Raw genomic sequence first — 14466 nt, 5'->3', positions numbered from 1 at the left:
GCAAAGGAGGCACACAAGAATAGCATACTAGCAGCACACAAGAGTTTACAACATTCTATCTTAAATACTTTTCTTTAAAAAGCAAAAGTTTACTTATTAGTGACATCACAACAATACACTCGACCACCATGGAAATGGTGCATTTATCATTTTGTCATATTCTTTTTTTATTATCATAGTTCTCATTTCTTGTGCAACTGCTACATAATGACTCACATTCAAGATATTTGTCACTCAGGAACAGCTAAAAGGTATAAAAACAAACAAAAAATGTATACTGTCAGAAATAAATTGTGGTCCATGTTGTGAATTCATAACAGAAACACAGATTCTGAAAACTTCACCATTGTTCAAACTGGTTAATAACATGACAAAATAAATACTCAAATATAGTTCAAAGAACAAAGTATTTGTTTTACAATGCCATTATTATAATTTAATGTGACAAAGCCATTATTATAATTTACCGTTACAAACACCAGTTGGTAAGGTTAGGCAATCACTGGTGTGTTTTTCCCCACTTTTTTTCTTCCATTAACAAATGAAATACACATATTGCATGCCACTATAGCAATGCTCATAACATATACATTTTTACGATCACCATTTTGGTATAGCAAATATAAACAAAATAAGAATAAGTTATAAATAAGAAATAATCAGACAAAGCCTATGTTTTCTCAATCATATGAATACTTAACACCCACAGTATAAGTTAATAAAGTCAAGCTACTGTATGTTTCAATACATCACCAGCATGCACAATACTGAATAATCGATATTATTGTAGTAATCATCTTACACTGAAGAAACAGTATAGTAGGCAAGTGCATTTAATAAAACAAACACAGAAGTAAACCACAAACTCTGCAGCTGCTTTAAGATCATGTCTCTGCCTTTAGATAGACTCTATTGGAGGTTAAGCTATGGTTCCAGTATCATATTTAGAGCAGTCAGAGGACAGTCACATTGGATTTAATGCCAAATTTACCTAAAACTAGAAGTCATGTGAAAGAGGAAATTGATAACAGTATTTTCTCATTGCCATCATTGGCATGATTGGCATTAACTTTACAATAAACATCTAACCTTTACAAAACATCTGCATTGCACTTTTTCTAGTTGATTTGGTCAGATTAATACTTTTAGCTTTCGTGCACTCCCTTCAAGAGTGAGTGATATTATATATCATAATGGCTAGAACTCGTGATGTCACAGAGAAGCATTTTGTAGGACCTTTTGTAGGACCACAGATCATAGAAACGTGCTGTTTCACATATGTGGACACTGGTTTGGTGCTGGAGATAATGAATATGAGGTTAAACTAGTACTGGAACCATTGCAAGCTATTTTTGTGAGGCACTCTCACTCAAGTGTTTTTTTTTCCCTTCCTCAAGTGTCTGCATCTCTATCATGCATAAACCTAACTAAGCTGCTTCCCTTGGTACAACGACACCAGTCCTTATGCCAGTGTGAGGCTGCCAAACCAATCCAACAACGACCACTTCAGGCGGATTGACTGACATTTCAGTGGTTTTGGCAAACGTCAAAGAGAAAATCAAGAAGATGGCAGCCCTTTCAACCATTCATATATATTTATATATATATTAAACTAAGATGTAACCTCCCCTCTCACCTTTCTTTTGATTCTTTTCTTTTAACACATGGAAAAATAAAGAACTGCTGCTGCGGTACGATCATCAGCAAAAGCGGCTACCAAAGCCCACTGGCCTTTCATTATATATTTATATATTTTTTCTAAGTGTGGTTTATTAATCTTTGTTACCCTCCCCTCCCTCATCATCCTGCTGGTCACTTGTCCACAGTGTTAAGTTGTCTCGGAGCAGCTGCATGATGAGAGTTGAGTCTTTGTAGGAGTCCTCGTTCAGGGTGTCCAGCTCAGCAATAGCGTCATCGAAGGCGGTCTTGGCCAGATGACAGGCCTGCTCAGGGGCATTCTGGATCTCGTAGTAAAACACAGAGTAGTTGAGAGCCAAGCCGAGGCGGATGGGGTGGGTGGGCTGCATGTGCTCTTTGCTGATCTCATGGGCCTCGTTGTAAGCTTTCTCTGATGACTCGATGACGGTGGCCCTCTTCTCACCCGTGGCCACCTCAGCCAGGTAGCGGTAGTAGTCGCCCTTCATCTTCAGGTAAAACACCTTGCTCTCGTGCTGCGTCTCGTTGCAGTTCTTGATCAGGTAGTTATCCAGAAGGTTGAGCACGTCCTGACACACAGCCTCCAGCTCCTTCTCAATCTTCTCCCTGTAGGCCCGAACCATTTCAATCTTTTTCTCATTTCCATCTGCAGAGGTCTTCTGCTCGATGCTAGAGATCACCCTCCAAGAGGAACGGCGGGCCCCCACCACATTCTTATAGGCCACAGACAGGAGGTTCCTCTCCTCGTTAGATAGGGCCTCATTCAGCTCTGTTACCTGAGGAGGGGACAGAGCAGTGGTCATAAATGCACTATCTGGGCAGTGATTTAGGAAGATGTATAAGACAGCCAATAAACCCCTATATTATGCATTCATGAATGTAAACAGTTATCTTTCAACAATATCACGTACAGAAGGTGTGGTTTTACAGGAAATCATATCAGAGCATTTACTGTACTCTATGTCACAACCATATACAGTATCATACCTATCATATCTACTGTACAGTATGTTGTTCTTGGGAATGAGCAAGATTCAACTCATCATGTGCAATTCCCAGTTTCCATGGCAATCAGCTCATTTAGTGCACCAGTAGCTCCAGCTGTCATGTGGACAGCTAATGCTAGCAAGTGGAGAACCATATTCATGATAGTGAGAGAGAGTGGGGGTTGGGACTGGAGAGGGGGCAGAGGATTGGAGGTAGCTATGTTCCCACGAGGAATCCAGGGGCAGCTGCAGTGTAAGTGTAGACGGTCAGTCGATCATCGCTCAGGCAGTTCATGTGTCTCCCTGACCTTCTCCGCTGCTTTAAACTGACCTTTTCATCTGTCTGAAACCCCATGTAATGCTGTCACCCAGGACATGCTTTTCACCTACTACTTGACTCTATACGTACAATGTAGGAGGAAACGTGTTAATTCCAGGAATGTCAAATAGTGTACTGTAAAAAGCACAATTGATAAGTAACCTTTGAACTTTTAACGTTTGTAAAACCTGACTTGGTCTAAATGCTACACCTCATTCCAGTAACCTACAAGGTATTTAGTGGCTCTGACTGAAAGACATTGGGTAGCAAATTACAATAAGTAACCAAAAATATTCTCAACAGTTTAACCCACACACAAATGTCATATACTGTATCTTCCCTGGGTCATTCCACAAATGCGGTGCCCTTTGAGATGTGTAACTTGGTGGAAAAAAATATTTAGATTTCACATACATTCTGTCATAAAGAGCACATGTTTAACTTAATAAAAAAATGTTTTCCCATTTCAAGAGGTTAAATAAATAAATAGTCAAATAAAGTAGCAGGGTTGACCGTAACACTTAAATCAGCCATAAATCCCTGTGTGACAGGGGGAATGGAAGCTTATTGTGTACAACATGAAGGAGCAATTGAATGCAAGTATATGTTTTTCATTGTTAAAACATTTATAGTCTGTATATCTATGGGTAACAGGGTTGACGTGTTATGCTCAACCCACTCTGTTTCCCTCACAAAACACTAGAAAATGGCCAAAATGAGTAGAGCCAGCTCACCTGCTTTTAAACTATGATTTGACTATTAGATGTTCAATGTTTATTTTATTTTTCTCTTTAATTCTGCATTGTTGGAAAAGGACCTGTAAGTAAGCATGTCACTGTCAGTCTACCTCATTTGTTTCTTTTGAAAACATTTTTTTATTTTAAATGGAATATTTTCACCATATTAAAATGAGAGTTCAGTTCAGGGAAAGGTGTTTTTTTAACCTTAAAATCAATCACTAATCACATGAAATAAAGAATAATATTCAGAAATTACTTTTTCAAAACAACAAAATAACTATGGCTTTAGAATGATGGTGAAATTCTGAAGTTAAATGGTTTAAAGTCATCCTGGAAGTCACAGAGGGTGAATTATCCATGTGGTCTATATTAAAGGGCACTTCGTTTCATATTACAGGCTTTTAAAATGCAATATTGGTGCATAATTTCTACTTAAAATATCAAAGGGATGCAAAAGACACTCATTTTGTGGAATGACCCCCCTATCTTCGTTGAATATCACATTAAGAGCAACTGTAAAGACCTGAGACGCTCCGTACTATATCACTTCCAGTCCACTTCCAGATAACCTTATATCGATAAAACAGAAGTTTTTATCTCCATCTAAATCAATATCGGCTAAATAATTAGATTATCTAGATTATAACTATAGAGAGGGAAGATGCAGACAGCACAAGGCTACAGTATAAATACAGCTACAGAGGAAATACAGCTTAATGGGTGGCTCATTCTAGCAAAGTGCTCTCTCTCATTGGGAAGCTAATATTTCTCCTTTCTGGTGAGCTGATGTGACATTCCCCTCCCAGCCTGGTAGAGGAGCACAAAGAATGCGGCTGATAGGTGACGTCACAGCCATCGTGTGCATGGATGACAGAATGCTTCTAAGCAGGCGTTTTTCCTTCCCAGCTTTAAATGCAAGAACATACACTTGACAGCTCAAATGCCATGGTATTATTAAGCAAATGTTCAATTACTATCTGATTGTTAGTCCATCTTGATGGATATGTAAGAAACATAATGGCCTGAGAGTGCAAAAAACCACAAGTGATGTTGGAAAAGCCCATCATATGCATTTCTTGTCAGTGAATCATCATTGTACCAAAATGCTGATGTCAGTCAATATAAATAAAGAGAGGCAGCCTACCATACTGATCTGAATACCTAATTGCCAGCCCAAACAATTATTGACGGGCTGGGTAAAAATCTGTCACGACTATCCTGAACACATTATGCTACTGTAAATACATTACATAATAAAATAAAACAAATGCCATTCAACGCATTCACTGACAAAGCAGCACTGCTTATAATTGCATCTTACTGCATTGATGCATTAAGGAACCAATGCAAACATGTATGCAGAATAATATTGTACTGTACTGTACAAGGTGAAATCAGAACATAAAATTATACCTCTCATTGCTTTTTCCTGCCATCAAGTGAACCCTGGCTGCAGTGACAAGGGATTTCCCATTGGAGAGGGGAACGAGTACACACCCCTACACTGCAAAAAGGCCCAGTTCTGACTGCATGGACTGACCCAGCAGATTGCTTAAAGGGAAAGGAATCCCACATGCACACATCACTAAAATGCCATTGCGTGCAACCAGAAATCTGCAGGAGAAATAGATCTAAATTATGCAGCCGATGAGACAGAAAGTGTTACTAGGTAATAATAATAATGGTTAAGATGTCAGGAGGAGACTGGCCATTTAGGTTTAGGGCCTAATGACAATGCATTTTTTCACACAGTGTGAGACCTGTATCAATAAACCAAACAATAATGTACATTTCATTAAATTGCTTTAAAGAACACACAGCTTCACCCTATCCATATCCAGACATACAGTATGTCTAGAGAGGCTACTGCACATGTTGACAGTGACACACAATGCGACATACAGGTGCAATGCAGAATGATAATGTGATCAAGTAACTCAACGACTGATAACAAAAGGACCAATATCCAATCTGATCATTGACTCACTGCAATACGACAAAATACAGAACATTCTAGAGAGAATTATGCTGCCTCCTACATTTTTTTTGTGTAAAGAGCTGGAAACTGAATAACCATTTATGCAGGAATAGATGCTCATTCAGAGAACATCTGTAGCCTCTATTAACAGACACACACACACACATATATATATATATATATTCAATAGAGGACAGATTTACTCACAAATATACTTTAAAAAAAATACTATTATTACGAGGCAATTATTTAATTAAATCTATCAATATTCGAGCAACCTCACATGGCACAATCCTAAAGACCAATTCTAACTGATCTGAATTTAACAAATCACATGGGGAATTAAGTCCCACTGGGCATACATTAAATCAACGTTGTTTCTACATCATTTCAATGAAATTACGTTGAACCAACGTGGAATAGAAGTTGAATTGACATCTGTACCCAGTGGCATAGAACACATTTATCAAATGTAATTTTATAACGCGAGGAACACGTTTGACAGAGAAATCAATGTTATTTGGTGCCTCTGAATACATTTCGTGGTAATATTACTCCACTGCATTTCTTTTAAAGACACGAAACTGGCACCGCCCAAGGAGCGTTCAATAGCATACATTGATTGCCTTTCTTGAATGTTTCTTGAATGTTTGAGCTCCACATGTAGGCTATTCTATTCGTTATAATTAAACAGTGATTGCGCCCTATGAAACAGACTTGATATTCTGAATGGTGTAGGCTAGTATTGGTGTAGGCTAGTATTTCAATGCAGTGTAGTAATTAGGATTGCTGGCAAAACCTTTACTGAATCTAATATCAAAATGTTTAATTTCTATACACATCACATCTCTAGGAATGGAATAAAATATCTAAATAGAGATAATTCATATTCATTAGAATTACATTGTAGAGAATTCAATGTTTTATTGAACACCAAATCATAGACCTTATTCGTAGGCTATTCACATGCAATCGTTTTGGAGAGACTTACCGATTTCATGGCAGCTGCCATGTCATCATATCTTTCAGCCTGTTCAGCCAGCCTGGCTTTCTGCACCAGCTGCTCGCGATCAACCATTTTAATATTTGGTTAGTGTGAACGTTATTCTATAGGTTATGGGATAAAATAATATGTCTACTTCTTACAATGCTGTGAAATTCTGTGCGAACCTAGGCTGCAGCTGTTCTGTGCAGTCTGTGCTAGTGCCGACGGGACACCCTTTCTCGTTCCTCACACTTTCCCCCGGCTGCGTCATCACTCAGAAAGGTGGGTGTCTTGCTACTGATGTAACAGTCCTTACATGGGAATCCAGAGGTACTGCATATCTGGGATGAGAGCGAATCAGATTTCCTGTTTCATTCCCACTAGGCAATCAATGTGGGAAATTTAGTCCAACAGGACTCCTTAGTCATTCTAAACCTAACCGTTACCCTAACCGATAACCAGCCATAACCTTATCCTTAACTTCATGCCCACACCCCGGCTCAAGCATAACCATAATAACCCTAGTCATAACCCTAACCCTAGCTTCAACTCCACACCCCAGCTCAACCCTAAACCTACCACTACCTCTACCTAACACCTGTCACTGAACAAACCACTCACTGTTACCAATGTAAAGGGTGACCTCTCCTGGGAAGATAAGCTTAATACAACTATTTGGCATTACTAGTGTCACAACTTGATTGTGATACCTGTTTCTTCTGAGAAAATCAGATACTATTGTTGCAACCCAACTGGAAGTCTTGTCAAACATTTTTCAAAGATCAGGTATCCTCCTTATTCATATTCAATGGGTGTGGGAAGACCCAAATGCAACCCTATTCCCTATATAGTGCACTACTGTTGACCAAGTAGTGCACTATATCGCACACAATGTCAGTGCATTAAAAGCACATTTCTGCAGGGAGATGGAGTGATGGAGAAGGGACCTCCTGCTTGCTGTACCTTTAGTCCAGCAGCACCAATACAATGAGTCAGTCAGAACACCCTCTGCTGGTACAGCATGGTACAAAGTCATGACTCAGTGCAAAGGATGGATGAATCATCACGGCCAGTGCTAACTCCTTGCATTTGCGAATCAGTAAGGGATGAATCCCAACTTCCCATTGATGTTAATATAGTGAAAATTCTACCTAAGGGTAAGTTTAGGATTCACCCCTAAACCTCATGTATTTGAAATGTTTTGACATAGTTTCAGAGTACTATAGGTGCAGGTAGTATGCTTTGTCAGTCACAAAAGTCTCAATATTAGCTGGATAGGAGTTCTACATGTATTGTTGTATTGGGGACAATGGCGAACATGCATTCTGCAGAATCAGGACACTGTTGGTTCACACCTGGCTCCAGTTGGAGAGACAGATCAGCTAATTAGTAAAGATGTTCCAAGCTGATTAAGGTATCACAAACGTCAGATGATTATTTTCTGTCTCTCAGACCTTCAATGTAGGTCGGCTGCAAAGGCACCAACCCTTCCCTTCTTTCTTCTCTCTGCCTGCCTTTCTCTCACTCTTTCTTTCTCTCACACTCTCTTCTTTCTTTCTTTCTCTCTCTTCTTTCTTTCTTTCTTTCTTTCTCTCACTCTCTCTCTCTTATTTATTTATTTCTCTCACTCTCTCACTCTTCTTTATTTATTTATTTCTGTCTCTCTTTCTTATGGAGATAGAATACTGCCATCTCTCCTTCTCTCTCCCTTTCTCCCCTTTCTTCTCACTCCCCTCTCTCCCCCCTTTCTTTCTCTCCTCTCTCACTCAATCACTGTTTCCACACTCTTCACCTTAGTTTCAACCCCTTCCATTTGTCAAGGCAGTGGTGAGAGAGATAATCTGTTGCTGACCTAAGTTCAGAGAAGGAAGTTGAGTTGAGTCGCAATATAACTTTAAAACCGTCTTGAGTCAATTTCTGTGCCCCTGCGGAAATCAAATTAGCATAATAAAAAAATCCCCATAAAAATCTGTCTGTTTAAGCTCGAGATATCTGTTTTTTTGCATGGGCTGCGTCTATGACCCCTCTATGGAAAGGTGAGTCTCTCATGAACACGTACATGTCGGTTGTTTTTGGTCTAGGATGCCCACAAGACTCGCTTGAAGATAGCCCGGTACCATGAATGAATGGAAGTATATATGGAAGTAGTTTAGCCCCTAAAAAGCTATTAAATATGTGTCATTAAAAAAAATGTTTCCTGATCATTCTTATATCTCAGATATAGGATAGACACTTCAAAACAAACTTAATTTAGAATTGTTTGGAGAGACTAACTGTTTTTCCTTGTATGAATGTGTTATTCAATGTGTTTCTATGGGCTAATAGCAGTAATGCCAAATTCAATGTTTCATCAAACCATTTTTGTTTCTATATTTTTATATCTAAAGGGGTCCTAAAATTCTTAATCAAATACACTCAACAAAAATATAAATGTAACATGCAACAATTTCAACAATTTTATTGAGATACAATTCATATAAGGACATCAGTCAATTGAAATACATTTGTTAGGCCTTAATCTATGGATTTCAGATGACTGGGAATACAGATATGCATCTGTTGGTCACAGATACCTTAAAAAAAAGGTAGGGGTGTGGATCAGAAAACCAGTCAGTATCTGGTGTGACCACTATTTTCCTTATGCAGCGCAAGACATCTCTTTCGCATAGAGTTGATCAGGCTGTTGATTGTGGCCTGTGGAATGTTGTCCCACTCCAATTCAATGGCTGTGCAAAGTTGCTGAATATTTGCGGGAATTGGAACACGCTGTCGGGGTTCTTGCATTGGAATTATATTGAATTCTGCTTATATCATGCTATACCCCAATAAACACAAAGTTCAAATGCAGAGACTCCGAGACCATTAATTGAGTGCTTTTGAAGTGACAGGTTGGCGCAAAATCGCTGCTGCGCTGTATCAGCACAATGGACAGCGCACTATATACTAAAGCAAGGCCTTTTTGGTAATGGATATAGGCTGCAATTCACCTATTACAAACAGCCTATGTGAATGCACCTGTACACACAGCTGTCTTACCAAAATAATGCAAATGCTGAAAGAAGTAGCCTAGTTATTCATGCATGCTAACGAAAATACTGAATAGCAGTTTGGCTTAGAATACCAACACTACTGCAAATGCCAACGAATGAATGTGAACAGAACAAAACAGCGGTACCAAGTAGGCCTAGTAAACTAAATGTTGATAAAGGCATGAAACAATCTATATTTAGGCTAGTTAAATTAACAGTAAACAAACACAGTAAACAAAAGGCAAATGGAGATCCAAATAACCAAAACATAGCCTACAGCCTACTACAGTGAGATGCAGCCATGCACAGCTGTCTTGCCAAACAAATGGAACAGTACAGCAACACCTTCTGATATGGAACAATACACTTTTGTTGATCAAATTCAATCTTACGTAAATTTACGTCAAGTTTAAAAAAAATCTGACACAGCGGTTGCATTAGGAACAAGTGTATCTTTAATTATATGTAAAACATGTATCTTTCATCAAAGTTTATGATGAGTATTTCTGTTATTTGACGTGGCTCTCTGTAATTACTCCGGATATTTTGGAGGCATTTCTGAACATGGCGCCAATGTAAACCGAGATTTGTGGATATAAATATGCACATTATCGAACAAAACATAAATGTATTGTGTAACATGATGTCATATGAGTGTCATCTGATGAAGATGTTCAAAGGTTAGTGATTAATTTTATCTCTATTTCTGTTTTTTGTTACTACTATCTTTTGCTGGGAAAATGGCTGTGTTTTTCTGTGGCTATGTACTGAGCTAACATAATTATTTGGTGTGCTTTCCCCGTAAATCCTTTTTGAAATCTGACATGTTGGCTGGATTCACAACATGTGTAGCTTTAATTTGGTCTCTTTCATGTGTGATTTCATGAAAGATTGATTTTTATAGTAATATATTTGAATTTGGCGCGCTACATTTTTTCTGGATTTTGGCCAAGTGGGACGCTACCGTCCCACCTATCCTAGAGAGGTTAATTAAGAACAAAGTCTTATTTACAATGACGGCCTACACCAGCCAAACCCTAGTAGTGCTATACACTATCATCTTTCATTTAAACTTCACCCAACAATGCACATCTTTAGCGCATGCAAAGCTGAGCATTCTTCTCTTGCTACTACACTTCTACAGACAGACTGTGTCCCACAGGTAGAGAGGGTTGGGACGAGAATGTTATCCACTTTCCTCAAAGAGGATTACAGCCTCAGGCAGCTTAGCTTCATAAAGGGTGAGGGTAAGGAGAGCCCTGTTGTCTCCAGCAACCATCTGTCTGCCCAGTGTAGAGCTGAGAGGGGTTGCTCTCACTGAAGTGAAGAGGGAATTCAGAAACTCTTGGAGGACAGTGGAAGTTGATAAAAATGCTTCTTTATTGTTAAAACCAACACATTCTGGCCCTTAACTGTCATCAGGGTTGCTCTCACTCACATAAGAGCTAATGGAGGGGATGCTAGGAGTGGATGTGTTTCTTTACCCTGATGGACTGAGAATTGCTACACCAGAGGATATTAGGCAATGGGAGCTGGAGACCGCCAGCCAGGTGTCCAGCCAGGTGTCTCAGGAACCCCCTGTCCGACTCTTTGTGGCTCTTTTCCCATACAACCCTGCTGCGATGTCCCCAAACCCTGAGACCGCTGCGGAGGAGCTCCCTTTTGTGCCAGGACAGATCATCAAGGTAATGTACTGAGTAGTTTATCTGTACTGTAGAATATCAACCATTGCGTAATAACTGTTTATACCAACCAATGATTGACAGTTTATAAATAACTTATAAACTCCTTTTTAAATACTCCTCTTTAATATACCTTATGTAAAGAGTAACCTCCCATTTTAAAGGGGTAGATATGATCAAACCAAGTTTGAACATGGCTGGGTTAATATGAGGTAGGCAGATTATAAACAGTTGTACAGTATATTGGATTTTCTAGATGCTGGTGTTTCCTGTTTGTTCTCTGTTAATGCGTAGGCCTACATGATGTGCAAAAGTTGTGGTTTCCTCATTTCCTGTCATTATTTGCAAACTGGTTGATGTTGAACCGATAACTTTCCACTCATGTTCCTTTCTTTTACACATGCACAGTAGATCTGTATCATTACCAAAAAAATCTCATGAAAACAAAATGGCTGACATTGTCTCTGTCTCTGCCAGGTGTTTGGAGATAAAGACGATGATGGTTTCTACCACGGGGAGTCTGGTGGTCTGTCTGGTGTCGTGCCTAGTAACATGGTATCTGAGATCCCAGTGGATGATGACTACCTCAAGCATCAGCTCATGCAGCAGGGTTTCCTGCCTGTCGACCACACAGGTATCTCTTTCTCTCACTCTCGCTCACACTCTCTTTCTCTCTCACTCTCTCTGAAATAATTTATATTAAAAATAATCTGAGATTTCTTAATGATGACAATTGAGATCTGGTGTGCGTCCCAAAGGCACCCTATTCCCTATATAGTGTAGTGTACTACTTTTGACCAGGGCCCTGGTGCCATTTGGGATGCAGTCCTATGATCTAATCCTTCAACTCTTGACATCTATGTTTCCCATCAGATCCCAGTGAGGAGTCCAGCGTGCTAGATGACTTGGTCGTCCGCAGGATGGTGGCCATCTTTGAGTATGACCCTTGGGAAAGTTCCCCCAACATGGACAGCGACGTGAGTGTGTAACCTCCACATGGGTGTCCAAATCCACTTTAACGTTCTTATTTTGTTCTTTTGAATTTAGTGAACTCCAATTTTGAGGTAATCCCAGTTATAGGGCCTTACTGTGCATATTACAGCTACACCAAATGAACAGTAACTTTTCCCCCCAATAACTTTCTTGTAGGCTGAGCTCGCCTTCCGTGCAGGGGACATAATATATGTGTTTGGTGATATGGATGAAGATGGATTCTATTATGTGAGTGTTGGACTGCATTAAGTAGTCTTTGGGGAAATTGAACCTTGTTTTCCATTGGTTCTATATCTAAATGCTTTGCTAATGTCTAATCTCCATCCAGGGGGACCTGTATATCTAACTGCTTTGCTAATGTCTAATCTCCATCCAGGGGGACCTTCATGGGCTGAGAGGTCTGGTGCCATCCAACTACCTGGAACCACTACCATGGGAATAGGATTAACAAGGAGCATCCGATACATGAGATTATGCCAAGAATCAGAATCAGATACAATGAACAAAAAAACGTTTTCAAGGATATCTGAAGGGATATTACTGTGTCAAAGATCAAGATTTTGTCATATTTTTTCTTCTGCATAAGTACATGTGACCACAGAAATCTCCTCCAGGATTTGTAATGATCATGGAATAGGGTTTTTATGAGCCGTGTGCAGGCTATCACGCACAGTAACGCAGTAGACAGATTTAGCTCTGTCCAAATAAATCCTATGAACTACAAACCTTTTGGTGGACATTTTAAGGTGCAGTAAGATTGGCCAAAATAATGACATCATGGTTATCGTATTACATAATGCTTTGTCAGCAGCTAGGGTATTGTAGCCTTAAAAATATGATTTTTATTCTCACTTTGCTGATGGGGATGTATGTTGTAGTTATGCCTATATTTGCCTTAATACATCTTTCGGTTCAGGAAATATCCATGCACATTTTATCGTGAAGGCTGTGAGCAATCTTTCCTGTTAGAGATATTATTTTCTTCCTTAGTAATATGTACAATTGTTTTTTATTTTTTATTTTGGTAAATACCAACTGAGATTCTGATGGGAACATTGAGCACATTGAATGAAGATATCTATGCAGAATTCAGCAGTACTATTAAACTGTTCATTTTCTGAAAATCTGTTTCGTACACTTGTTCCTCATGTTAGTGGGTTTAGAATTATACAGTGCAGGATCTTCATCATAACCGGATGCTGAACACTGAAACAATTGTAACTGTACAACCACTTTTACTATCAACTGCACTGTGATTGTTATACAAATATCTACAATAGTAGAATGACCATAAACCATGGAAAGCAAGAAACACAATTTATTTATTTTCATTAGTACAATATTGCAATCAAATCTACTTTTATTTGAGAAACATGACTGAATACTTAACGGGAACTTAACATTTATTCATAGGACTGTATTTCTAGTACAAAAATGTAATACAACTTAAAAATAGACCATGGTCTCCAAGCTTTTCAGAATCGTTCATTGATGTCAATGGAGTCCTTGTAGAATTTTCCTTCGTAGCCAACAGTACAGTCATCCATAAAGTAGGAAACACTACACTGTGCAGAGGAGTTTAGTAGTACTCTCTACTTTATGGATGACTGCACTGTACATCAGTATCTTCTCGTTGCTGTGGCAGCTTCGTGTTTGGTTCTGCTCAGAACCCCTCAGTCCAATCCGTAGAGCAAATTCAAAACAGGAACTTACTAAATCGTCACAAAAACGTGATGTTTTTTTTGTAATGCATTGCGGATGTGTAACAAAATGATCTCATAATTTATAAAAGTGTACTAAAATCGTCTCAACCAGTAGAACCAATAAAATGTTACAATATATTACTGCCACCATACAGTAAACCTCTCATATGTTTTATACAAAATGATATTCAATGAATATATCTCAGTCAGTATATCACACGGTCTTACCATCTTTCTCTCCTCTATCCCAGCAGAAACAGAAGTATGAACTAACAGTGGTGTTCTTATTAAGCTTCGTAGTCACGTGGTGTAAACCACAGGAAGAGGTCTAACAGTCCCTCTATAGCAATCTCTCCTTCTATCTCTGAGATACACCAACCAACCTACGCCCATAC

At 39.0% G+C, this 14466-nt stretch overlaps 2 protein-coding genes across 2 annotated transcripts; one reads left to right on the top strand and one right to left on the bottom strand.

The window, feature by feature from the left end:
• Positions 1-148: 148 nt before the first annotated feature.
• On the bottom strand, positions 149-6882 carry LOC120018201 (14-3-3 protein gamma-2). The gene is made up of 2 exons (XM_038961270.1): positions 6671-6882; positions 149-2432 (listed from the first exon to the last, which is right to left on the bottom strand). Exons 1-2 carry the CDS (start codon positions 6755-6757, stop codon positions 1773-1775), a joined length of 747 nt encoding a protein of 248 aa, XP_038817198.1. The 5' UTR covers positions 6758-6882; the 3' UTR covers positions 149-1772.
• Positions 6883-11150: 4268 nt separating this feature from the next.
• LOC120018481 (RIMS-binding protein 2-like) lies at positions 11151-13423 on the top strand. The gene is made up of 5 exons (XM_038961715.1): positions 11151-11378; positions 11853-12009; positions 12249-12352; positions 12525-12596; positions 12745-13423. The coding sequence occupies exons 1-5, from the start codon at positions 11151-11153 to the stop codon at positions 12808-12810; spliced, it is 627 nt and encodes a 208-aa protein (XP_038817643.1). The 3' UTR covers positions 12811-13423.
• The last annotated feature ends 1043 nt before the right edge of the window (positions 13424-14466 follow it).

The sequence above is a fragment of the Salvelinus namaycush genome, chromosome 23 (assembly GCF_016432855.1).
Source record: "Salvelinus namaycush isolate Seneca chromosome 23, SaNama_1.0, whole genome shotgun sequence".
NCBI lineage: Eukaryota > Metazoa > Chordata > Actinopteri > Salmoniformes > Salmonidae > Salvelinus > Salvelinus namaycush.
The sequence above is the reverse complement of the archived record's forward strand: the minus strand, read 5'-3'. Positions and strand labels throughout refer to the sequence as shown.